The 24,828-nt window shown below is 48.8% G+C and overlaps 2 protein-coding genes across 7 annotated transcripts in view; one reads left to right on the top strand and one right to left on the bottom strand.

Moving 5' to 3' along the window:
* Window positions 1–5,934, top strand: part of ZSWIM8 (zinc finger SWIM-type containing 8) — a 63,159-nt gene extending 57,225 nt beyond the window's left edge. For 3 of the 4 annotated variants that reach the window (XM_037400557.1, XM_037400555.1, XM_037400559.1), the window contains 4 exons: window positions 600–773; window positions 2,463–2,582; window positions 3,540–3,718; window positions 4,912–5,934. In XM_037400557.1, the coding sequence (XP_037256454.1) occupies window positions 600–773; window positions 2,463–2,582; window positions 3,540–3,718; window positions 4,912–5,115 (677 nt within the window). In that variant the 3' untranslated portion in view covers window positions 5,116–5,934. The remainder of the gene's footprint in view (window positions 1–599; window positions 774–2,462; window positions 2,583–3,539; window positions 3,719–4,911) is intronic. The other variant, XM_037400558.1, reaches the window with a different exon arrangement.
* Window positions 5,935–13,637: 7,703 nt separating this feature from the next.
* NDST2 (N-deacetylase and N-sulfotransferase 2) overlaps window positions 13,638–24,828 on the bottom strand; it is a 136,900-nt gene continuing 125,709 nt past the window's right edge. For all 3 annotated transcript variants that reach the window (XM_037400560.1, XM_037400561.1, XM_037400562.1), the window contains 8 exons: window positions 23,115–23,297; window positions 22,215–22,311; window positions 20,829–20,952; window positions 19,138–19,312; window positions 18,728–18,898; window positions 17,267–17,376; window positions 15,701–15,803; window positions 13,638–15,541 (listed from right to left, as the gene is read on the bottom strand). In XM_037400560.1, coding sequence (XP_037256457.1) covers window positions 15,416–15,541; window positions 15,701–15,803; window positions 17,267–17,376; window positions 18,728–18,898; window positions 19,138–19,312; window positions 20,829–20,952; window positions 22,215–22,311; window positions 23,115–23,297 — 1,089 coding nt within the window. In that variant the 3' untranslated portion in view covers window positions 13,638–15,415. The remainder of the gene's footprint in view (window positions 15,542–15,700; window positions 15,804–17,266; window positions 17,377–18,727; window positions 18,899–19,137; window positions 19,313–20,828; window positions 20,953–22,214; window positions 22,312–23,114; window positions 23,298–24,828) is intronic.

The raw sequence follows: 24,828 nt of genomic DNA, 5'->3' as shown, positions 1-24,828 counted from the left end.
CCTTGCTGTTTTTACTGGTGATACATGCCAGTGGATGCAGTGGCTGTTCTTTCTAAGGCTGGACTGGTGGCTAGCTGCCAGTAACGCTCTTCCCGCACCCGCACGGTAGCTGGGTGGAGTGATAGCTGGCTTACAACAGAAGTGGAGGAAACCTCATGAAGTTGGACTTGATCTCTGAGTGACTTAATGCTGTTCCTGCTCAATGATTTTCCTCAGCAATTTCTTATCAGGTGTAGACATGCACATGCTTGTTTCCTTGGGCAAGAAATCAGAACCAGACATCTCATTTAATAATAGCAAAGTCAACACATGTATTGACATGTAAAACATGAATGATGTGCATACTCATGATATACTGCAAAAGAGATGGACAAGCATGTGACTGACCCCCTTCGGGCCCAGCTTGCAAACAAAACAGAGATATTCCTGGCCCGCTGTATTTCAGGTGTAAGTCTGTGGTTTTTGGTTGCTGTATTTTCTGTTTAGGGGAACAGAACACTACATTGGCAGGGGGCGGTCAGGTGAGGGAGATGGTGGCCCAAGTAAACCTTCTTTTAGGCTGGCGGTGGGTCCTAATGCTGCTGTTTTGCTCTCTTCAGTAGGAAGTGTCCATGCAGGATCAACGTTCCCAGCGATTCAGGGGGCTTCCTTGACAACTCTGTCCTCACAGCCCAACTCCCTTGTTACAGGGGGTTTTCCTGCCGAGGATGAGCAGCACAGTCAGCCTGTGAGCCCCCAGGGTCTGCACTACCTCCACTCCGCATACCGAGTTGGTAAGGACGGCCAAGTGGGTTTCTGTGGCCCCGTTGAGAGGGATTCAGGGCAGGGCTGCAGGTTTTCACTGTCATTTGGCAATTTGCTACTGCACCTGTTGGGGGCGATGGCATCTTAGGTACATGGGGAAAGCAAGTTTGTGGTCATAAGTGGAGGCTAAAAATGGAGGAAAGCTATAGAAGATTGAAGAGTAGCTGTCGAGTGCCAACAGAGTAGAAGAGAAAGCTAGGCGGGTTAGAGCTGGGGAGAGCCTTGCTTTTCAGCCAGTGTACGTAAAGGCTTTGAGGATGTGATTGTGCAAGTTGTGACTATGTGAAAAAGTGGAGTTCAGCTCCTGCTGCTTGTGGGTGGTGAAGGCAAACCTCTCGTCTAATAATTGGTTGAACCTTCAGAGGCACAGAGAGATGTGCCCTGTGCTTCTCCAGCTAGGCTGCTCAAGGCTGACGTGGAGGGAACTTGGATTTTGTGGAGAGTGGGTATGTAATTAGCATTGCTTTCCCAGTCACCCTGGTTAGGAGGAAAAAAGAGTCTCTGCCTCAACTGCTGTTGGTACCAAGATAGCAGTCTCGGGGGTTGTGATTAAGTTCGGATTGCAGTAAGCTACTTGTCATGGTCCAACCCAGTGGATACTTGGGGAGGGAGGAGGGAGCCTCCAAGATAAGCAAAGACAGCAACAGGGCAGCAAAGGAACAGAACCAGCAAGAAAATGGAAGAAAGGCTAACTAACGGGAGGTTGCTTGAGTTTTTTCTGTTGAACGCTAGAGAAGAAAGTACTTGTTAACCGGAAAGGGATGCAGATGTCGTTGGAAACTTAGCAGCGGTAAGCCAGTGAAAGGCGTTTAATGGAGTATCAGAGAAACGGGGGTGGAGAAGAGACTCTGGAAGATCAAGACATGTGCCTTCTGGTATTTAAGAACTGCTTTCATGGGAGGATTTGCCTGAAGAGCTGCATGGCTGAGGACTTTGCAGGCTGGCAATGGTGCAGCTCAACGTTGGCCTGTTGCCTTTGCAGCAGAGTAGATTGGTTTCGGTAGCTTCTCTGTTGCAGTTGTGTGTGCTGCTCAGACTGGGCTTGGCTCTGTCGTTGCAGTTATTACTCTAGATCTATGCCAGGGGCATTTTGACAAAAGGGAGATCCAGCACTGGTGGCAGAGTTGCATTGTTTCTGAGGTGGAGTGGTTAAATTTGGTTAATTGGTTAAATTTTTCTTTCCCCTACTTTGATAGTCTGGTCAGCCCTGGATAGTAAGACTGTTGTTGTAACAGTGCTGGGTTAACGGTTGGACTTGATGATCTTAAAGGTCTTTTCCAGCCTAAACAAGTGTATGATTCAATGGAAATTTAGAACAAACGCGTTGCTTTCAGGACACCTCTTGTAGTGCAGCCATTGGGGCTATCGGCTTGACCCTGCTGTAGGTGCCAGTGGAGTGTCTCTTTGCAGCTCTAGTGAGGTGTGATGGCGGTGCAGATTTCCCAGCCTGGAGCGGTAGATCCAGATGTTCTTGCAGATAGTTCCTGTGCTGACAGGCTCCAAGACAGGCCTTTTGTTTCTCTCTGGACTCTTTGCAGCTAGGGAATTCTCTGCTGATGAAGGGCAGGCCAATCAAGTTGTGTTGCAGTGAGTGAAATGCTAGACTAAGTCTTACTGGGCAGAAGTGCTGCTTGACTCTGGCTGCCCCTTTCTCACAGGGATGCTGGCTCTGGAGATGCTTGGCCGAAGAGCTCACAACGACCATCCCAACAACTTCTCCCGCAGCCCACCCTACACAGAGGATGTAAAATGGCTCCTTGGGTTAGCTGCGAAGTTAGGTAAGGCTCAGAGCAGTACTTAGCAGAAATCCACTTGCTGGGATTTGCACTATGGTGGGAAAAAGCTCTCCAAAGAGTGAAACTTCAAAGACTGGGTGAACCTGATACCTGATCCCATTTCTGAGAGTGTTTCGGAAGATCCCTGCTGCTCTTTCATCCAGGCAGTTGTCCCATTTCTGGGTTCTGTAGGCATGCTGTTGAATTTTGAGGCACTGGATAAAGTGCATGGGGTTGGACAGGGCTCAGAGCTTGTATCTCTTCCATTCTGTAACAGTAACTCTTGCTTTTCCCTTTCTACTGTCTTGCAGATATTCCTCTTTCTTATGTATATTTATACCTTCTGTGAAGACCTTTTATAGCAATAGGTGCTCAAACCACCAATTGTTTGGTTTTTTGGTTTTACTTCCACTTTGCTCTTGGATCTTTTTTGTCAGCTCATATTTTTAATTCTTTCATAAGCAGTGAGAACTTAAAAAAACCCCAACCTTTATAAACAGCCTGTCTGGCGGCATGGCTTCTCCTGCTGCTGCTGGGGGAGGTCCACTCTAGGCAGAGGTGGGGAAGCTCGACTGTCTCCAGCCTGCCTAAGGCCTGTGTGCTGGTGCATCTAGGCGCTTCCTAGATGAGCGGTCAAGTGGCAGTGGGAGGAGGTGCAGTGTGTCCTTGCCTCTGTAGTTACCTTGCCACATCAGTTTTCTTTACTATCCCCTTTAAAGACAGGTGAACTTGGGAATACCAGTGACTGAGGTAGTACCTGGTCTCTACTCAGACCTGATGGATGTATCGGAATGATCTCTTGTCCCCATGAGTTTGCTAGACTGTGTCCCCTGAGCCTGCTGGAGGATACATTACACTGAGAAGAAGGTGCTCTAAATCCAGGTTCTTGCTGGGAAGTACCTCATTTCTGGTGTGTCTCTTACCTTAACACTGTTGTTCCAACTTCTCCTTCCTGTGCAGGTGTAAACTACGTGCATCAGTTTTGCGTTGGCGCAGCCAAGGGGGTGCTGAGCCCTTTTGTGCTCCAGGAGATCATCATGGAAGCTCTACAGAGGCTCAACCCTGCCCATGTGCACAACCACCTGCGCACCCCAGCCTTCCACCAGCTGGTGCAGAGGTGCCAGCAGGCCTACCTGCAGGTAACGAGTGGGCTGTCTGCCTGCCTGGCAAAGCTGCCGGGCCATTGCCTGCCTTGCAGGAGCTGCCTCTGTGTGTGTGTGTGCGTGGAGGGGAAGGGGCCTTTGGTACTGGTAGCAGAAGCGGTCCATTGCCTGACGCGTCCCTCAGCAGGGAGAACGGGCATTGCCTGCCTGTGTGGAGGCTGTGTACAAAGGACCTCATTGTACTGCTTCTTCCAAGGCCTCTCGCCTCCTGTATGCTCCACAAAGGATGGGGTGGTTCTGTGTTCCCTGTCCTTTCTTCCTCACTCCAAGTGCTACCTGTACCTTTTAACTTCTGTACTTTTTCTTTGCTATGGTTTCAAGCTCCCTCTCCCCCTCTCTTGCTAGCATGTCTTTTTTTTTTTTTTTTTTTTTCTCTTGTCTGTAGCCTGTCTTCCCCTCATCACGAAACCCTGGCATGGTTGTCTGGTGTGCCAGTGCTGGCACTAATAGTGGAAGTGGCTTGGTCAGCTACCAGTATGGATGAGGTATCTCAGGATTTACTGAAACCAGGACAAGTGTGTTTCAGTGAGCCAGCTGGAACACCAGAGTTGCCCGTCCCTTAAAACAGTGTAAACAGGACGCCCCAATGTACCTGCTTCTCTTGAATGAATAACCAGAAGGGTGATTCTGTAGACCTGTCCAGTTTGGATTAGCTGTCCTATCACCTAGATATTTTGGAGAAATGACAGCTGCTTCACTTGAGCTCAAAAGCTAGATTTGCAGTTTTGGGGCCTTAGTGAGAAGCTGATAGACGTGACAGTGTTAAGCCTACAGGTATTTCATAGCCTTACTCATCCATACCCCTTAGCAAAGGAGAAGTTCAGTGAACATGCTGGGTCCCCACGTGTAGCCTGCAGGGGTGCAGTGTTAGCTGGCCCTTTTGTGCTGTACTGCGGCCCAGTTTGGTGCTCATGAAGGAGAGGACACCTGCCGGTGCCGTGTGCTTCGTTTCGGTGCTCTCTCTCAGCAACCACTCACCTGGGCTGCCTTAGGGTGTGCGGGCAGCACTGCTGTCCCTTTGAGCTAGCTCTCCTCTGTCTTGAGACCTCTCGTGGGGTAACAGGATCATGTGATGCGTCACCCTGGGAGCTCTTGAGCCCTCCTCTGAGTGTCACCAGCACGAGGGTGGTGAGCAAATACCTTAAGGCTCTTTCCCTGTTCCCATCCAGTACATCCATCATCGGCTGATCCATCTCACTCCAGCTGACTACGATGACTTTGTGAATGCCATCCGCAGCGCCAGAAGCGCCTTCTGCCTGACTCCCATGGGCATGATGCAGTTTAATGATATTCTCCAGAACCTAAAGCGCAGCAAGCAAACAAAGGAGCTGTGGCAAAGGGTCTCTCTGGAAATGACCACCTTCTCGCCGTGACAGCGGGCGGAGCTCCACGGACACACAACCCTTTGTCTCGCATAGTTGTAGTTCCATTTACACCATCCTTCCTTCTGGTGTCTTTTTTAATTTTAGTTTTAACTTGTTGGAAACCACTGATCTGATGTATTTATACCATGACATTCCTCTCCAGCACTGTTGCGTGTTGGCGCTCTGCTTTGCTCGCTCTTCCTCCTCCTCCTCAGTGGGCTGCAGGCTTTCAGAAGCATCAGGAAATGAGAAGGAAGTTGAGCTGGCTGCCCTGTGGTGTAGTCACCGCTTTTTTCCCTGAGCCCCTGGAGGCTGTCCTGCGAGCAGTTTGCAGTGTGATTACGCACGTGTTAGAGGGGTGGGGATTCTGTCTTAAATATTTATTTTGGCATTTATAAATATGTAAACTTTTTTTTTTTTAATGGGCTTCTCTTACTCCACACACCATCTCTTGGGAGAGGCTGGGACTGCTGTGCACAGCCAGTGCTCCCTCCATGCCTTCCAGCAGCTCCTGCAGAGAGGAGCTGAGGCTGGCGCAGCAGGGCCAGGGCCACAGCTTTCTGCGGCAGCTGCTGAGGGCAGAGGCTGCAGCTCGGGCAGTCGGAGGCCGGGACTGCGCTGAGCTGCCTGGAGGCTGCCAGAAGTGCTTGGGCTGTTTCTCAGGAGTGTCCCTCACTGGGCACTGCTGGCTCATAGGATGTTTTGATCCTGGTTGTTCAGAGTTGTACAATCGTGTTTCTTTTGGCTGGGGTATTACTCTCCTGTAATCAGTTTCTTATCCCTTGTCTCTTCTCGTTTCCTGATTAAACACTCGTTTTCTTAGACTGACTCTCTCTTCTCTCTGCTATGATGTTGACAGTCTGATGGCGCTGGCCTGCTGCGTGTCATGGGAGCTTCTGTGAGCCCTGGCAGGTCGCTGTCCTGCCTTGGGGAGCAGCAGTCCAGCGTGCGGCAGGTGGCCAGAGCTTTGACGCAGGCTGTGAGCCAAGGGTTTCTTGCTGCTGCTGCGAGGACATCCTCTGCAGAGGCTGAGGAATGTGCAGACCGGGTTGGCGATGGTGGCAGGGGAGCTGGTGGGATGTTCTGCCAACACTTCTGCCAGCCACCAGGTTCCTTTTCTGGTCTGTGCACCGGTGATACCACGTGGTAATGCAGAGCACTGCAGTGTGCGTAGCCAAAGCGTTGTGCGGAGTGGTAGCTGCTCACCCCTGACGTAGTTGTTAAAGGTGGCCTGTGGTCTGCTCCCATGCATTTTGAGAGATGTTTGGTGGACTATGCGAGATACCCAATAGGGACAGCATTGCAGAAAACTCATTTTGGAAAGCTTTTATTTTTATGCCAAGGAAATTTAAAAGGCTGCTGCTATTTGTAAGCATACAAGCACATGCATTTCAGGGCTTTTAAAACTCTTAAGTTGGATGATTGATGGATGTTAAGAATCCAATTTCTCACTAGTAATGTATTTTGCTTTTTTTCTTGGGTTTAGTCAATTACAACAGGAAGCTTTTAGTTTCCACGAGTTAGAAATATGTGCCTGTTTGTGTTTGATGTTTTCAGTGATGCTCTTAAATATAAACAAACTCATAGGCATAGTGCAAAGCAGAAGAACAGGCCCCTTTGGTGTAACTTTGTGTACTGCACAGGCCAGAGAGTGCAGGTGGCGTTCCTCTACCTCTGATTGTACAACAGTAACTATTTAAAGGTCTCCTTCCAGCCCTTGTATTCCTCTTTAAGGTGTCTAGTTGCATGCTAATTATAAATGCTCATGTTTGTAAGAATGTGTTCAGTTTCATGGTTTTTAAACTAGACTCCGTGTTGATTATGAGCTGCCTGTTACTGGGCAAAGCTCCTGGATGTGACTGGAGAGCACAGCCTGATGTCTGGAAGGTTTGTGGTCCTGAGCACCTTCTGTGCTCTCTAGTTTTTGCCTGTTCAGAACTAGAAAAGGAATTGGGAGAAAAACTTTCTAATAAAGCCTGATTTTTTCCGTTCTACTGCTTATAGGAGAAAATCAGGGAAAGAGAAGGGAGCATCTTTTAGAAGGAAAGAAGCAGAAGGGAAATGGGCAAAAGAGCTGAACGTGTTAAATATCAGGAGCAGAAGAGATTGTTACTGCATTGAGGATTTGGACTGATAAGGGAAATGAAATGGCAGAGCCTTGTCTGTGATATCTATTGGAAGACTATGCTTAGACTCTGAGCAAGCAAGTTTTCAGACTACTGTAATTAAAAACCATCAGGAGTACGAGAGCACTGTCATCGGTATCTTTGTTTTGGGAAAATACAGTGGAGCTGCTTACCATGAGGTTAGAATGGACTTTATCTGGAAGTGCGCTTGCTGTCATTCTGTGTAGTCCCCATAAAGATTGTTATGAGAAAAGAAATCACAATGCCTGTTATCACTCACTGTGCTCAAAACTCTCTCTTTTTGGTTATTTTATCCATTCTAGTCCTCACAGATTGCGCTGCTTCTGTATGCAGACCCTGTCAGAGTTGTCTTCCAGCAGCTGCAGAGCCCACACAGAGGAAGAGCACGGGAATCTCACCTCAGGCTGACACTGACCGAACCAGCAGCTCAGTGGTATGAGGCACAGGTCGGTAGTTTTAGAAGTTTCCAGTTTTTTCTCTGAAAAAAGTGAGCAGAGAGAGACGGGAGCTGTGTGGAGGTGCCGCACACTTACTTATTCAGGTCTTCCAGAACGCGCTTTCAGTCCTGGATCTCTGCATCTGCTAATCAGTTGTTGTTCCTGAGCTAATTCCTGTGGAAAGCTATCTGGGCGAGGACAGGAGAAAGAAGGTGAGAAAGGAGATGGTCATGTTTTTTTCTTGCCATGTGGCTGGGAGGTTCTTGAAGTAATTTTCCTTTATAAGGGGGGAGACGAGCCCTGGTGGCCCCAGAAGCATTAATCTACTATCAAAGCAGAAAAATCGTTATTACCCAGTGCAGTTTTGGTAGTGTGGTCACTATTCCCAGGAGTGGGAGAAATACTTAGCTCAGAAATTCTGGGAAGACCTTTCAGCAGAAGACCTGTAAAAGAGCAGAGGTCGCAGTGTAGAGTAAATGTTCTCTAGGTCCTCGCCCTTGCCAGCAGCATATGAAGAGGCTGCAGGAAAGGCCAGCGTGCAGAGCAGCTGGGCGCGTTACAGCTTTTCCAGTGTCAAAATGGTTTCGGATAGCTGAGAAGCTGTTTTTGGGATTGGCTACTGCCTCTTCCCAGGCTGGGCAGTGAATGCTGAATTTAGTCAGTACTAACGGCTACAGGTATTGGTCTGGACATGATATTGCATGAAGACAGATGATATGGTGTGATGGGAGAGCTTATGGGGGGTGGTTGTGACATTTGGTGAAGTCTAGTTCGTTGTCCGTTCCTTGACGGTGAGATGAATGAGGTCTTAGGCTATAGATGAACGAGTCTTAGCCTATATTTCTTCCTGCATCCTAGGTTCATGATGACTTGCTTTCACTTGCCGGATTTGTTTCCTCTAGAGACCACAGGAAATATACTTCCCCTTTAGCTGTCAGTGTCTGTGGAAATAACAGCTCAAGTCAGTGGGGAGCTGGAGAAGTCAGATTTGTACAGGTGCAGATGAAACCAGCTGAGAAGCGGCTGATGTTTTCCACAGCAAGATACCTGTAGGCTGGTTTTCATGTCCTGCTAGTGTTGAGGATCAAATTGCTTAACAGCCCTAATTAGGGCAGTGTGCTGAGGGCAGCCTGGCTCTCCGAGTTAACCCACTGCCTGCACTTGAAGTTCTGAGGGTGCTTCAGCTGAACGGTCTGGCATGGTGCATAGGGGTGTGTTCTGATGCTCTGCCCAAGGATCGCTACGTGCAGGTTAAAGCAGGGAGTGTCCCAGTGGTAGGATGCCTTAAAGATGGAGATTCCTTCAGTGTTTCACTTTATATATATGTACAGTGGGGGCCATATATCAAAAAATGTAAGGGAGAGTGTGTGAGAAGACAAAGGTAGATACAGTAAAAGGGCCTCCCCCCCCCCCCTTCTCTGAGGACGTTAGTGGGCGGCCATGTAGTGTCTTTACCCCTTGTCTGTATGCACTTCTATCCTCTATCTGGAGCAGCAGCATTGCTCGTTTCTAGAACTTAAACTACATAGGGATCGACAGTTTCTGAGTCTTTAGGGGTAAAATTTTGGTGTTAGTGTAGCTGGTAGAAGACACGCCAAGACTGCAGCTGAACTTCTGGATATTTCGCTTATTGGAAGGAATAGTGTGATTTATTTATTTTTTTTTTTTTTTTTTGCTCATACAGAAAGGAAAAAGTAAAGGTTTTAGTCGTTGCAAGTCTCATTCCTTGGAAAACATCTCACACTGCAGCTACACTTTTTCTGTGTAGATCAGGTGTGCCAGGTGCTGAGGGCCGGCTCCGCTCCTCCTCTCTGGGCATGTTCACCTACCACCATCCTTCTTCCCTGTGCACGTTTGCCTGTGGAAGCACTGTCCTGGAACACGAGTTAGCAGGACAGCATTTGCCTTTAGATTTCAGTGTCTTTATAGCCCACGAGCAAGCAGCGAGGGAGCTGTCTGATGAAGCGATGTGCCTAGCAACTGGGACGGCCGGAGCTGGCTGAAGCCTGGTTCTGTCTCATTTTGTTTACTGTCATTAGTATTTATTTGGGATCTATGTATTTTCTTTCTCCGAGAACCCATTTGGAAATAGCCTCCTGGGGAGCTGTTGAACCTAAACTGTTTTCTAATTCTTGGCGTGGGTTTGGTTTTTATCAAGCCTAGCACTGTTGTATTTTGGAGCAGAAAAGAGGCTTTCACTTTCCCAGCTTATTTAGCACTAGCTGGGCTATTGCTACACAGCGCGAGAGCGCACGGAACAGCCTTGCAAACCCCAGGCGATGGAAATGGAGTAAGCACTGATGTATCCGTGAAGTTTATCACCACCTCCTGGTATTAGTCAGTCAGCTGTAACATCACATAAATTTGAAATCGTTTTCCCTAAGAGTTGGGAAAGTTGTATTTCTCTTACTTAGGCAGTAAGGGAAGACACGGGAGAGCGTGTGCCAAAACAGAGAAGCGTTCTCACAGTCTGCTACTGGGGTTTTGTTTTGTGTTTTGTTTGGTTTGTGGTTTTTTTTGTGGTGTTTTTTTTTTTTTTTTTTTACCATGAGGACTGCTCAGCATTTGTTGATGACAGTGACTGTTGTATGATTTTGCTTTTAAACACTACTGATAAGAGTAAATGGCTCTCGACTAGTTTATTTAGAATATTTCGTATTTGCTCTTTCTGTGCCTGAATTTAAGTGCCACATGACATCCTTATGCTAAAGAGGGTCTTTCTTAAATAGTATTAACAGTATTACTTTTGCTTTTGTGTTGTTTTGTTTTAAACTGCCTCCTTGCTTGCTACCCCTCTGTCCCCAGTGTAATTCCAGCGTGGCTTTTGAACTTGTTTTTGATTCCTGTTTCCATTTTAAGGGCACTTGTGCTGGGGGCAGGGTGGTGGAGGCACCTGTCCCAGAGCGGCACTAACTGGGAAAGCTGGCAGTGCAGCTTGGCACCTCCTGTGCTGGGGTTTTCATTCCAGCCTATAGTAGTTAATGCTGTTTTCCAGGGTAACATCCAAATGCAAACATTGTGTGCTGTCAGAACGTAACTGTGCTGCGTCATGTGTCTTGTGTTGGTACAAAGACAGTGACTGGGCGCTGTAAGCAAGTGACTTTTTTTCTTGTTGGCGTTGCCTGCTTACAGTTCCAGCATTCCTAACTACCTGCTGTGCAGGCTGCGCTGCACAATTACTTTATTGCTGGGAAGGGATGTGAGCTGTAAGAAGGGGAAAATGCTGGAAATGCACTGGAAGTCTGTTGTATATAGTATATGGTACATAGATCGTGTGCGCTGTGAACAGGGCCCGGGTCCCCCCAGTTCCCTTCCCCCGTCGTGCTTTGCCTCATTTCAGTCAGCCAGGAGAGTGTCTCCGGCAGGAAGTTTGGGGCTTAGAGGGCAGCTATTGTGTAGGGCCTTAACGTCAACGCGTTGTTGTTGTAAAAGTCCTGAAATGCACCTTTCCCAGTGACTGGAGAGGTTCTGGGTGAGACCAGCCCGATTTATGATCCTCTCCTACCATAAGTGAAATAAAGTGACTGCTGGGGTGGTGTCACCACTAGGGGCTTGCTGCTTTACAAGCATTTTGGGGAGCCCGGGGAGCCAATGCCACTATATAGATGAGAATGGAGACATACATCTTGGAAGCAAACCACTCTTTAAAGCCCCAGATTGATTACTAAAGAATTTCTACATAGTTCTCAAGAGTAGCAGAGATGAGTGTTGGGAATACTTTTTTATATAGCAAAACCAGCTTGCAAAGTATTTCATAGAGGCAAGCATTTGCTCCTAATCTTAACAATGCTCGGTGTTAATGCTTCCCCCCCACAAGCCTTCAAGAAAAAGGGGAAAGAAACAAACTGTAGGTAAAGCCCCGATAACCGAAGAGGAGGTACCAGTGCTCAGTCCGTGTCCTACTGCACGATGGCAGGTGCTACTCCTGGCTGGAAGCAGCCTGCTAGAAACACTTGGGTGTTTGCTGCTGCTGTCTTGGGGTCTTACAGCTGTGCCACGTCAGCCAGGAGCCACACAGGCTTCACCAAGGGGAACGGGCAGATCTGCTTCAGAGTCATTTGGCATGTTCAGCCCTGCTTGTCATGGCTTTTCTTGCCGTGTTGCTATTGATGCAGCAAGGAATCCAAGTAATCTCTCACTCACCAAGTGTGAGGGCTGAAAAACAACTGGCTGAGTTTGATAGAGTTGCTCGTTAGATTCCTACAGCTGGACTCTCGGGGGGCATTCCAGCCTCCAGGAGCTGCAGGCTTCTGCTGCCAGGAGCATGGGCCTTTGCAGTGCTGTTGTCAATTGAAAATTCCAGGTTTTGATGCTCAGGTTTTTATGTAGCATTGACACCTGCTGTCACCTACAGAGAAGTTCTCCCAGTTCCCTTACAAGGGCTTTACCCTGTAGTACTTCCCGGACTTAGCAGAACAAGGTAGCAGCCTAATGTTCAGTGTCTTCCTGATTGAATTCCAGAGGTTGTGTGTGAGTGGAAGTTCCAGCTTCACATGCTGAGCTTTCTTTTCTGACGTTGGTATATATACGTGCGCTGACGGCTTTTGTCAAAAAAGTTTCCTACTGTTTGTTTTGCCAATTCTCACCTTTCAACCTTCCAGTTCTGACTAGCAAGGCGACCTGGCTACTGGTTCTGTTACAGTCATGTGCCTTTCTGATACCTGGGTCAAATGACTCCTTTTTACATGTGCCAGTTCCTATGCAGCAGACTAAACCCCATTTTTAATACATTTCAAAACAGTTTTCAGGTAATATTTTGTGCTTACTGCTTTCCTTGTCTCAGGTGTGACCTGCTTACCGTGAAGTTGTTACTAAACAGCTAGGTAAGAAGATGAGGTTTAATCCCACTGTCAAAATGAAGTGTGAGGGTAAGTGCCTCATGGGTCAGTTATCCAGTAACTGATGTATCTCACTAGAAAAGGTATTTTTGCGTTTTGATACCACAGAGCTTCTGATATTACAAGAGCTTAGAAGGGGGTGTTTGCTTCCACAGCTTTGAAGGGATGTCTGGGACGGGGTAGTTCTGCAGCAACGTGCTGTCAGAGGGAGTTACCAGATTTGAAAATGACAACTTCAGCTCAATCTGATAAGGACATCCTACCACATCTGACCTGAGCGGGCGATTTGTTTGCCACGAGTATAAGCGGTAAGAACTAGCACAGCATAGAAGCGACGCAGGCGGTGGGAAGGAAAGAACAAACAAGGAGAATACACCGCTGCCCCTTGCTGCCTTCAGTGAGGGACTACCACCAGCAACCCAACCCTGACATCTAGTGCCCCCCCCCCAACACTTATTACTAGTACCTTCATTATGTTTTAATGCTTAAACCTATCACCTCAAAGATGTAGCATAATCCAAGGTAAAGCAGGAAGTAATTGTGTAAGTGACAACCTGTAATGGATGAAGTGCAGGAAACTAATGGAGCACCAGTAGCGATGGTCCTGGGACTCTCCTCCTCCCCCTGCAGCAGCATGTGAAAATAGGTTATTTGTGAAGTGCTTGTTGGAGTGAGAGCTCCAGTGCTGCCACAACAGTGACTACGTAAACGATGTTTTGCTTCCAGTCAGTGTAAGGCTGCTTATCCCTGTGGGGCTGCTGCTGGAGCGCGCCCGGACAGGAGGTGCACAGCAAAGCTCCTGCTGTGGCACAGCAGCTGGGCACTCCTGCAGTACAGGGATGGCCCAAAAGCCATCACCAGTGGAAACCGGTCAGAATGAGCCTGTAGCTACAGGTGGTGCGCTGTGCCAGCTTCTGCAAGTCGACAGGTCTGCGGGCAGAGGAAGAAGAAGCCTTTGGACACCGTTTCTGTGGCGTTGCAAATGTAAGTTAAACACCTTTGCTGCCCTCCCACCTATCAGCTGTAAGGCCGGCAGTAGGCTTTTCAGTTTTTCTTACCCTTGTACCAGCTTAGGGTCTGCGACATAACTCCAAATCATCACAAAGAAGAAAAATAAGTAGTACATTTATTGAATCTCCACTTACTACTACTTCTAGCCTTTATTCAGACACTTGTGCTCAGCTTCGAGAGCCAAGAATTTCTTCATTATCATTCAATGTGAATGATGCTAAATGTGAATCCAGTGCAGGAAGTCGGGCTCTTCTCTCTAACAGGAGTGAGAGAGGGGTTTCTAGTCTTTTTGTCCTTTTTTTTGGCTGCACAAAATAACCCTTTCCAAGGGCACATGAAATAAAATACTATATTGCATACTATATACATTTACGTACAACGGTAAATGCACCATTCATTCAGAAATACACAATACCTAAGGCTCAACGGAAAAGCTTGGTTGAAGCATCTTCTCTCTGGATAGGAGAAAAGGAGCTTGTGACAGTTGTGGAAGGTCCATAATCCATAATCTGTGTTCATATGGATCCTGCCCCTCTGTTCTCTGGAACTGCAGCAATCTCCAAGGACCACCTGTGCCCAGGAGGGAGAAGCCTATGGCTCAGTGACAGAAGACATGTGCAACCGTGATGGAGGATCTCCTCTGAGAATAATTATCCAGCAACCGCAGGAGGCAAAGCACCTTAGTGTACTTACTTGACTGTGTGCAGAAGTAGTAAACTAAACTAAACAGCTCCCTTTGGATTTAGGAAACCACTTCTAAGTCCAAGCCTTCCCTTTATATCTGAAAGATTCTTACTTTTAACTGTTTTTTGCTTTTATCCTGGCATTGTTGGGACTGCAAGGGGATTAAAACAGGTGCTAGCTATCAGCATGAGGTAGGGGCCCTGGAGCTGTTGGAAAGAGAAAAATGTTTGTTTCTTTCTTTTTTTTAAGCTGATCAGACATGGGGAACTGAATTGTCTGCTTTCAGCTGTATCAACCTTATTTTACAATGCCTGAGCTTTGCCTCCCCCAGCTGCTGGGCTTGGACTAACACGTGCCTCCAACGTGCTCTAAGGAGACATACTGCTCCTTGGTCATCTTTTGAATTGTGTAACATCCCTGCAGAGAAATACTTGCCACAAATGGCAACCTTTTCCCTAAGATAACAAATCAATTCTGTGTGTGTGTCAATAGCTGCAGCTTTGTCTTATCTCCCGTGGCCCGTAGGCACTGGCCACTGTACCACACCAACAATGCTGCAGTGAGATAAGGAGAGCCAATCTTACATCTACTCCGGCTGTCTCGAAGAAGGTGCAGTCCCCAACAGCCACGCACAGTGGCACTGTGAGTAACCACCACGGCCACTGTGCTCTGCACGGGGAGGAACAAGGTGTTCTTGTACCTTGCTGTTGCCAAACAGACTACTGGATAAAGCTGGGGTTCACTGGACTAGATTCCCCTTTCACTAAGCTGCTTCTCTTCTCTCAGCAGTGGGCTCAATACCTCAGCTCTTAAGTCTTTACTTCTGGACTCAGAGGAGTAACACACGTTAACCCTCCAGCTACTGCCTGTTTCATACACTGAGAAGAGTATTTTAAACATAAAGTGTTACCCGTGCTCTCTCCCCTGCTTAAAGTAGGGCAGGCATTCCAAATCCTTCCTGTAAATAAAAGTCAAAGTGTAACGCACCATTCACACTCCAGACTGACTTGCAGGCCGTGCCCCAGGGCAGTGCCAAAGGCAGCAGCCCCTCCCGGGGGTAGGGAAAGGCTCCACATGCACATTCTCTGCTCTTGCTTGTTTGTCCAGTTGTTTTGGCTTGACAAGAGATGGCATCTTAGCACACGTAGGAGTACCACACATCCCAATGGCACTGGGGGCACGGGAGTCCCTCTCAGCTCCAGCTGGAGTTCTGCAGTTCCTCTCGGAGCCAGGTTGGAAGGGGCTGCCCGAGTCTGTTCATCAGCTTGGATAATTCAATGTTGTGCTCCCGGTAGAAGTCTCTTAGGAACAGCCGTGACTGTGTGAGAAATACAGACCACATTAGCATGGAAGAAGATGTTACCTTTGACACATGTTCCATAGATCACCCAGGATGGAGACGGTAGGAAAAGCCAGGCTGGTTTGTGGGGATGTTTCTACATCTCTTGCTTCCAACAGATTTGAGACAGGTACTCACCAAGGAATCCATATCGGGGTATTTTCTTCCTTTACTCTTTCCTAGGCATTTAGTCTTTCCTCCGTCTAGCAGCTGGCACCAAAATCCTTTTGCTTCATCAAATCTGAAAAAGGACACTTGTCTTTAAAAGATACGACCACATGCCCAATTCATAGCAGCACAACTTAAGTAAATCCAGAGGGTATTTCCCATTTTAGTGCCTTACAAATTGGGTTTGGGTTTTCTTTCTTTTTTTGTGGTATTGGCTCCTTTTTTTTTTTTTTTTTTAGCACTTATCTACTTTGACAAGAAATCCATTACAACCATGACTGTTTCAGCTTTATGCAAATTTCAGAGGTAACATGGTGTTACCAATATTTGCCTGTTAATAATTAACGAATGCTAATAATAATCAATGTTTTAGTGTATGTAAATTCTTTTAAATCTCATTATTGCTGAGAAGTATTAGAGAATCCCCTGACCATTTATAAAGAATCACTGTTTCTTTTCTTGCTAAACCACAGGTAATCAGGCAATGCCGGGAGCTGGGTCTGGGCTGTCCTGTCCCCTCAACTGGCCAAAGGTGAGCTCGAGGTGTAAGCAAGTCCCTCTACCAAACTCTGGGGCAAGCTGACCAACACCATTTATCTTCTGACCCTGGCTGACAGGTGCCAGCCGGTACCACTACTGTAAATAGCCTGTTTACCATCACCCCGTGCCTTTCGGCAAGCAAGGCTTTCAAGTAACTGACATTTCTCTAAATCTGCCCTCCCCTGGGCAGCCACATGCCCCCCGCCTGGAAAACCACTGCAGGAGAAGGGAATGGGTTCTCCCCTCAGTTCAAGGGCAGGGCAGGTGTGGTATGCCTGCGCACCACCTGCTCCCCGAGGCTGCCATAGCAAAGATGTAAAGACACAGGTTTCAGCTGCAAAGGACAATGTTCAGGATCTCCAGTGGGTTTGCAGAGTTTCCACTGAAGACTGGTAACAGCCACAGTTCACCTTCAGGTAGCGCTTACCTAGTCACGTTAAATGTACTTGCACTGTGGGCAAGATCACAGTAATGGCTGAGTAACGTCCTTCAGCTTACTAGCAGTGAGGTAGTGCCTCCACCACCACTTCCCCAGATAGCTCTGGGCACCTGTCAAGTCCATGTCTTCTGTAATAACAGGCTCTTTACCTCAGAACTGGGCGATATGTCCCTAATCTCCATCTGGTTGAAGACAGGAGCAGCCTGTCACACATTTTTTTATCATCCCTCCTCTACTTTGTCAGATACAGGTGTAACACAAAGTATAAGGAGTGCTAATAATTCCAGCACCTCTTCTGAAACCACAAATGAAAAACATAATTACTGCTGTGAGCAACTTCATGCTTCCCTGTGACAGAGCCAAAACCACCCCTTCCCCTATCATTTCTGGAAAGACTAAGCTACACTTCCAGCCTCAGTTTAGCACCACATGCTATCCGAACCTATTTCTAGGGTTAGGCATGCCTCTGAAACCTTGGCAGGTCCTGTAGTCAAGGGATAAAAGCTGTTCTCCTCATCAAACACTTACTAGATCACAAACAGAACCAGTTTTCCTACCTGAGGGCCTGGGTGTAGTTGAAGAGCGGTGTAACTCCCAAGAACTTCTGGATGCTGTCCATTACAGAGGCAGGGTTGTGTCTCAGCTCCTGCCCGTCCACAATGAGAAGCTGAAAAGACAGCAGCTGCCTTAGCCCCCCAAGAGCCTGTGCCGAACAACACCCGAGCGAGTGTCCTGGTCTCCACACTGCCCCTGGCCTTTGTCCCTGTGAGCAAAGGCTGCCAAAGCCCGCTAATTCTGGAGCAACATGGCCTGTTTGCCACCACAGATAGAGACGTTACGATACGGGCCACAAGTACCATAAACCAGAAACATAAACAGCCGATCATGACAGGCTTTGCTTGACAAACCTGCCCTTTGGCCAGACCCCCTGCAACTAAGCACTAAGGCCCAGCAGTAGCACGAGTTACAAATGGTCTCTGAAGACCTCATGTATTCTTTTTAGATGTCAGCAGCCACCGTGCTAAGTATTCTGTAACCTACGATCGCTCTCCTATTAGGTGTATGACGGGCAATAACAACTTTAGTGCTAATAAATTACCTACTCCAAAGAACAGCACAGAAAAAGCCACGTGACCTGAAGCCTGGGGGATGCAGGTGACCCCGACCCATTGTAAGTACAAGGGTGGCGTGCCTGGCTCTACCGCTCCTCACAGCAGTAACCCCCGGGCGTAGTAAGGCAGTGAGATACGAGCCCAAGAATATTTTCCCATGTCTCTCTCAGCCTTGGCAGATCTGTCATGTCCAGTTTAGGCTGCTGCTTTGGCAGAGAATTAGAGACTAAACGGGCATTTTAAGCCTTTGCCTGAATACTGACTGACTGAGGGTAACCCCAGCAGCAGAAAGAAAGGTGAAAGAAAACATCCTGACTCACACGCTGTTAGCTTATACATTTCTTGGGAGTTTAGAGACAGTAACGGTCTCGGTCCGCTTGTCGACTTTCTGTGAATGTATACACAAAATACAGAATCCTGACATCTCTGCAAGTGCAGTTTCCCTTCACCAGACAGCTCAAAGCTTCACAACGCAGGAACAAGAGGCAGAGCCCAAGACCCTCTCACTAAAGCGAGGAAAGGGCAGTCAGCAGCTGAGCACCTCCTGGGGCTGCGGAGGGGCCCTGGGCTGCTGGCTGCGAGATGAAAGGGAGGCAGCGCCAACGCTGCTGTTCTCGCCGACCTCTGGGAGGTCACAGTACCCTGCCGCACTCCGTTACTTTCACAAATACAATAAAGTGCAAAATTGGAGAACTGCAAATACAATAAAGTGCAAAATTGGAGTACTCAAGCCTGATTTCTTACCAGCTTATAACAGGAGGAATCAAGCGGTGGCTCTTGTTTCAAAAGACAAGGTGAAAAGAAGGGGGGGAGTACGTGCATGTGTTACAGTTCGCTCTCCTCTCCACTCAACCTACAAAAACCTACAAAGGGCTCCACGAGAGCCACTACTGCCAAAGCTCCTACCTGCCCCGAGGGGTAGTACGTTAGCCAGCGCTCTAGGTGTGTTGAGTACCAGCCAGGGAGCAGGCATCGGCTTTGCAGGTTGCGCAGTTCCTGAGGGGCCTGGGATTTCGCAGAGATCACTTGGTAGAAGGTGTAATTGAGTGCCACGGGGTCACTGTGAGCACGCTGGTGCTGAAAAACGTAAGCTGAATTTAAGAGCAGGAACACAAATTCCACCTTATACGTGTCTGTGCAGACGCCACCGTGTTGGCACAACCGCCCACCAACACTTCCGTATGTAACTGCCCACGCTCCGCAGGCGGCGGGCGTCGCGTCCCCCGGCCCCTCTGTGGACGTGGGTCCCTGGGCGTTCTGCCTCAGCCCACCGTCCCATCCCTCCAGCCCTCGCCCAGGAGCGGCAGGGAAGTTACCTGGTACCACGAGTAGGCTCGGTCAGCAGGGTTGATCAGAACAGTAATGATTTTGGCTCGAGGCAGCAGGGCCGCACCACGTTTTGGTACCACCTCTGTGTCAAAGTAATTGGCACTCTTCTCAAACATGAAGTCTGTGCTGGCGTTGGAGGGGATGGGAAAGAATTCCATGTACCTGCCAAACAGACAGGGTGCTGGTGAGCAGCATGGCCCAACAAAGAAACGGCACACGACAAAACGATGCCCTTGCTTCTCTCCAGCAGACGCTGTCCGCAGAACGAGCGCGCTTTGCCAGTAACAGCGAACGGGCACGCAGGCGCAGAGCTGGCAGAGGTGGGACTTGGAAAGGGGTGGCGGAGCACAACATGGAAAGCTGGAGGTGATAACAGGGTAAGAAAGTATTTTGCCGAGAGCATGTTCCCCGGGTCCTTGCACAGTGGAAGAAAAAGGCTGAGGGTCGCATCCTAGTTACAAGCTGTAGCAGAAAAGAGGTTTTGTCCCAAGATTAAGGTCAGAATCAGCTGCCTGCCCTGCCACTGTCTGCTTCTCTAAACCCGGCTAAATCATTAGTCTCTTTGTACCTCAGTCTGTAGCTGAGACACAGGGTAAAGAGCTCTGCTCGGCCTCACAGGAGCTTCTCAAATTAGTAACATGGAAGCTGTAAGAGATTCGAGTAATGGTACGGTAGAGGGTAATGGGGGGACAGGGCACTGTAAGACTGGTCTCTGCTGAAATTTAAGCTGTACAACAAACTCAATTTGCTGCTAAACACAAAGATTCTTGTCTTGCATGTGGTGCTACACTCAAATCAACTTGGATGACACTTGAGGGGATGCACATAAAAGCCTACGCTTTCTAGGCTGATCAGCTAGTGCAGCGGCTCTGTTAGTGCTTGACTCCCGTGAGCTTTGCTCAAGTACCAGCCATCTCCCAGTAGCTTTTCAACCGTCCTCTAAATGATCAGGGAAGTCAGACAAAATCTCCCACAGCTCACAGGCAAAGAAATCCCACAGCAGAATGGCTCACTGCTGTGCAGCTGTCCCTCAGAGCCCCCCAGGAGGGAGTGCGGTGCCACAGTCTATCCCAAATTAATGCTCTGAGCAAGAAACACCTTAAGAATTTCTCTGCCTGGGAACACAGTGGCATACCAGTGGCACAGTGATGCCAAAATTCCCCTGCCAGATGGAAACACTATTATAATTCCGTATTTTTACCAGCAAAGATCAAGGTATTCACGTAGACACTGGCACCGCTGAAAGGAACGCAGGGATGGCTCTGAGTCTAAAGGGCCCAGGACAACAGTAGGGATGTTGTCTCCTCCATACTGTGTGTCTTAACTCGGAAACCGCAAAGAACTTTTTAATGAGCACACTGTTGTCTGTTTTGCATGTCAAATGAAAAGAAGTGCCATGACAGCAGTGCATCTAACAGAGACTCTGAATTTTTAAAGCTAAATCATTGCCTACAAATGATGGTAAACAGTCGGTAAAATCAGAAACTACCTGTCCTGCTCCCAGGACTAAGCAGTTGGGTTAGCAGGGAAACGCAGAACGTGCAGAGCAACAGCAATGAAACCAGCTGTTCCGACACAGAGAAGCTACTGAGGTGGCTGAGGAGGACATACAGAGAGACTTGGGAGAAGACAGCATGGGTGCACCTTATCACAGAAGAACACGTGTCAGGGTTCTTACCAATCGATTCCTTTATGATAGTTGGGTCCATTAAAAAACTGGATCTCCTCAAAGGTGGATGGACTTGGGAAGTTACTGGTGACAGCTGGATGCATGGTCAAGAAGAAGTGCACAGCTGTTGTGCCTGCAACAGGAACCGGTTAACAGGACCTGCGTCACACATGACGCTTAGCTGAATGAAAGGCTTCACGTCTGCTGCCACCGGTCCCCAGGCGGGCACGTGCCCGTTGTGCGGGGCTAACCCACCCCTCAAATCATGCAGGTTTGTGGCACCAAGCACTTTGGAATTGAACTTGGCCGACCAGTTCAATCCCACAGTTCAGCTCATGCAGCTGATTTAAGTCACCTCCTTAGCCTGCCAGCAGTCACCCATGCCAGCTACCTGTCATGGCTTTTCTTTTCCCTGGTGGCACAGCCGTGCTGCCACGTGGCAGGACCCACACCTACCTAACGGGAGGTACTGCAGGGCAGCAGTGCGTTTGGGAAGGAGATGTGCTAGGGACAACATTAGTGTCCTCCAATAAAATTGAGCTACAGGTGCCTTGGCCTGCCTCTGCCGTAGCCAAACCCAATAATCCTGCTCGGCACGCAGCCATAGGGCTCCCGCAGGCCAACAAACCGGCCGAGAGAAGGGCTTTCTCACTGCACCGCTGCGAGCACCTGGGCTGCAATACGTGCTCATGCTGCGCACACGCCACCGGAGCTTCGCAGTGACACAGGCAGCAGCTGGGCTGGGACAAGCTGCTTTTCAAGGCCAGGGCTGCCATTTACGGTGTGTGGCTAGCAGCTGCTGTTCCGCGGCGCTACAGAGAAAGCCAAGGTTTGAAGATCAGGCTTTGGCTGACGAGATTTTGCTCTCCCCGGTCTAGAAGGTACTCCTCGATACAGTACGTACAGCTGTGTCACTGCCAGCCACAATGCCACAGCAGTTACGCAGTGGTGACAGAGGTCAGACAAAAGAGGATCTCCACCTCCCACTGACAGCAACATGGAGCATGCGGTGGGTACACAGAGATCTGTTGCAATAAAAGCACCCGGGGGCATTCATCATAACCTTGGCTAAGCGCGTGCGTTTAGTCCTGCTGACAGCTTCTGTTTGTGACATGCTAAGGAAGGTCAAAAACACCAGAAGACAACTCTGCAAACAGGGCTTTTCTCTGCAAATCAGGACTGAGCCAAGCAAAGTGCCAGGGTGCACAGTACTGACAGACTTGCCAGATTTAGGTTAGAACAAATCAGAGATTCTCTGAAGGGTCCTCCGCGGCCGTTTGGCAGCTTGCACAAAGGGCAGCCCTACAGATCTACGGCGCAGACCTTTCCAGCTCTCCTCTCTGGAGGAATGAGATGGAAACTGCAATCTATCTTTAGATAAAGCATTCACATTACCAGTTTTCTGAGGTCCCACAATGAGGAACTTGGGGAGTCGATCACATGTCTTCTCTTTGGACCAGATATCCTTGTGCCTCTTATCATCACAGGGGTTCTGCAGCACAAGGGACAGGATTAAGCATTACCACAGGAGCTAATGGAAAGGGGCAGAAAAGCTAGAAGGCCAGTCCTCTTGGGAAGATGCAATTAGCATATGAAGAACAACTCTCAGCCACACTGCTGCTCTGCCAGGCATCAAGAAGAGTTAAGTAAAAACATGGGGGAATGTTTTCAAAAGCTCTTAAGTGACACGGGAGCCAACATCCCTCTGAGAGTGTTAACCACAGGCCTTGCCCCGTGTAGCCACGCTGGGCTGGGCCATCACGATAGTATAGCTCAGCATCTGTGAACTTCTGGCAGACAGACAACTCTATCACCTTCAGTTAATTTCATCTGCTCATTACCATGCAGAGAGCTGTGGCACCGGGATAAAATGGAATAAGCATGTTTTTGTTTAATGAACATGAATTCTGCGGTGTGAAATTACTTTAAGATTAATCACATTAACATGCTTGCAAGCTCCTCTAGCAACAAACAGGGTTCTTCCTTGCACACATAACATTTCACAGCGGCTTGCTCTAATATAAGCCCTTTAATGACCCAAACACCCGCAAGCCTGCCCCCCGGTCACTTATGACAGCCATCCCTGTCCCCATGCTCACACCGTGACTGTGTCCTACTGCTCCTCCTCCCCATCCCTTTCACCCTGTGATTTGCCACTTGCAGCCTCAAGCCACAAAAGCTAAACATAAAAGCTTTATGCACCACCCCTCCGTGCCCTCCAGCAGCAGCCTTGCCGCACTTCACATTCTCCAGTTCTTGGAAAACCACTAGAAGCAGTTAAAGCTGCCTTCTCACCTGCCACAAGGGATTCTTCTCCTGCGGAAAGATTTCGAAGTACTTCTTTGCAAGTTGGACAGGGGGTAATGTTTGCAGGCGAAGGTTGGTCCAGCACTGCACAAACTTGACCAGGCTCTCGAAAGTGTACAGTCCCAGGCGGTCATTCCCATAGTTAGACAGGTGGGTCATGAAGATGCTGATCTGAAAACAGGAAAGATGTGGGATACTCATAAATCAGGTAACAGTACTGTTTCCTCCTAGCCGGACTGTGCTGTCGGCAAGAGGCCATTCACATCTCAGACTGCCCTGATGAACGTCCATCTGCCAGGATACAGCGCTGCTTTGATGAAAAACAGAAGGATGTAGCCCTTGCGAGACAGGGGGAACTCGGGAGAGGAGGGACACAGACCTCTCAGCAACCCCCGGGAACGGTGGTAGGGTGATATCTGAGCCCCATATGTGAGTCCAGAACAGTTTCAAAATCCCATTCAGGTGGCTTTGGGACATTTATGGGACCAAGAGTTAGTCAGTGAGTCCCTCCTAGTCAAAACCTTGCAACTCCTCTTTCCTGGGAGAGCAAGAGGCTCCCCCCCCACCCCCCCAGGCACAGCCAGGGCAGCTCCTCCAGCAGCAGTGCCAGGGCAGCAGGCTGGGGCACGGCAGTGCAAGGGGCACCTTCCACAGCAGGTATTTTTAGGCCCACAGCCTGTCGGCTGTCATTCACTTTGGAGCTGGCACCTCAAGTGTAAAGCAACAACTGGCAATTCACACTTGAAAATACAAACAAGCGTACCTGGGGATCCAAACAGGGACTGCAAAGAGACACTGCACTAGGAGCAGACACCAGCTGATGAGGCTTTAGCTCCAGCACAGGCAGCCCCTGAAACATGCCCTGCCAAGCCTGAGGATGTAAACCCTCGGGCAAAGTGGCACCCATGGGAGCCCCCCCAGCACTGCAGTGTGCAGGAGCTGTGTGTTATCTCTGCCTTGCCAAGCCATCTCCTCCCTCAAGCAGATAGGTTTCTCTCTAACCTGTTTTTCAGTATTTTAACTTCTGGAGAAAAGAGTGCAAAAGCCTGCTGTCAGCTTGACTCTGGTGTGTGGCTTTGACAGCTCCCATGGAACTGGGCATCCCAGTGCCTGTAACACAACGGCACTTTGCCAGGCACAAACTGCAGCAAGGCTACAATTTAGCAAATAGAAGCAGAACACTAAGACCACTGGAAGAATGACTACAGGGATGATTTCGCACTCCCCACCCCGTGTCTGCTAGTGCAGGGAGTGGAAGGAACCTCATGTGCAGTAGGGGCACCCACTGCAGCACAGTTCAGGGCTGAATCCTGGTGATGCCAGGTAAGGTCAGCAGGCAACAAAAGGCTTCCCTGGCGGGGGGCAGGAATGGCTTTCCCACTCACACTAGGGGAAGAGCAAAAGAGGGGAGCAGGATGGTCTTGGGATGAAGACATTTGCTGGCACTCAGGAGGTCTGCATTCAGTTTTCTGCCCGGTGTCACCATGGACCAGTCTCAGTGTGATGGAAGGTACTGACAGAGAGTAGCTGTTCATACCTGAGCCATCCCCAAGATGTTGTGAAATTAATTTGAGCCTGTCCATAAGGTGCTCACACCCCAGGGTCTTTGGGTAGGCAACAGAAAGCAGCGGTAGGACTCTGGGACACACAGAACGTAAGTGGAATTACAGATTTATCACGTTTCTCTGCCTGTGCGATTTTC

The sequence above is a fragment of the Falco rusticolus genome, chromosome 9 (assembly GCF_015220075.1).
Source record: "Falco rusticolus isolate bFalRus1 chromosome 9, bFalRus1.pri, whole genome shotgun sequence".
Taxonomy (NCBI): Eukaryota; Metazoa; Chordata; class Aves; order Falconiformes; family Falconidae; genus Falco; species Falco rusticolus.
This window is presented reverse-complemented; position numbering and strand designations above follow the sequence as displayed.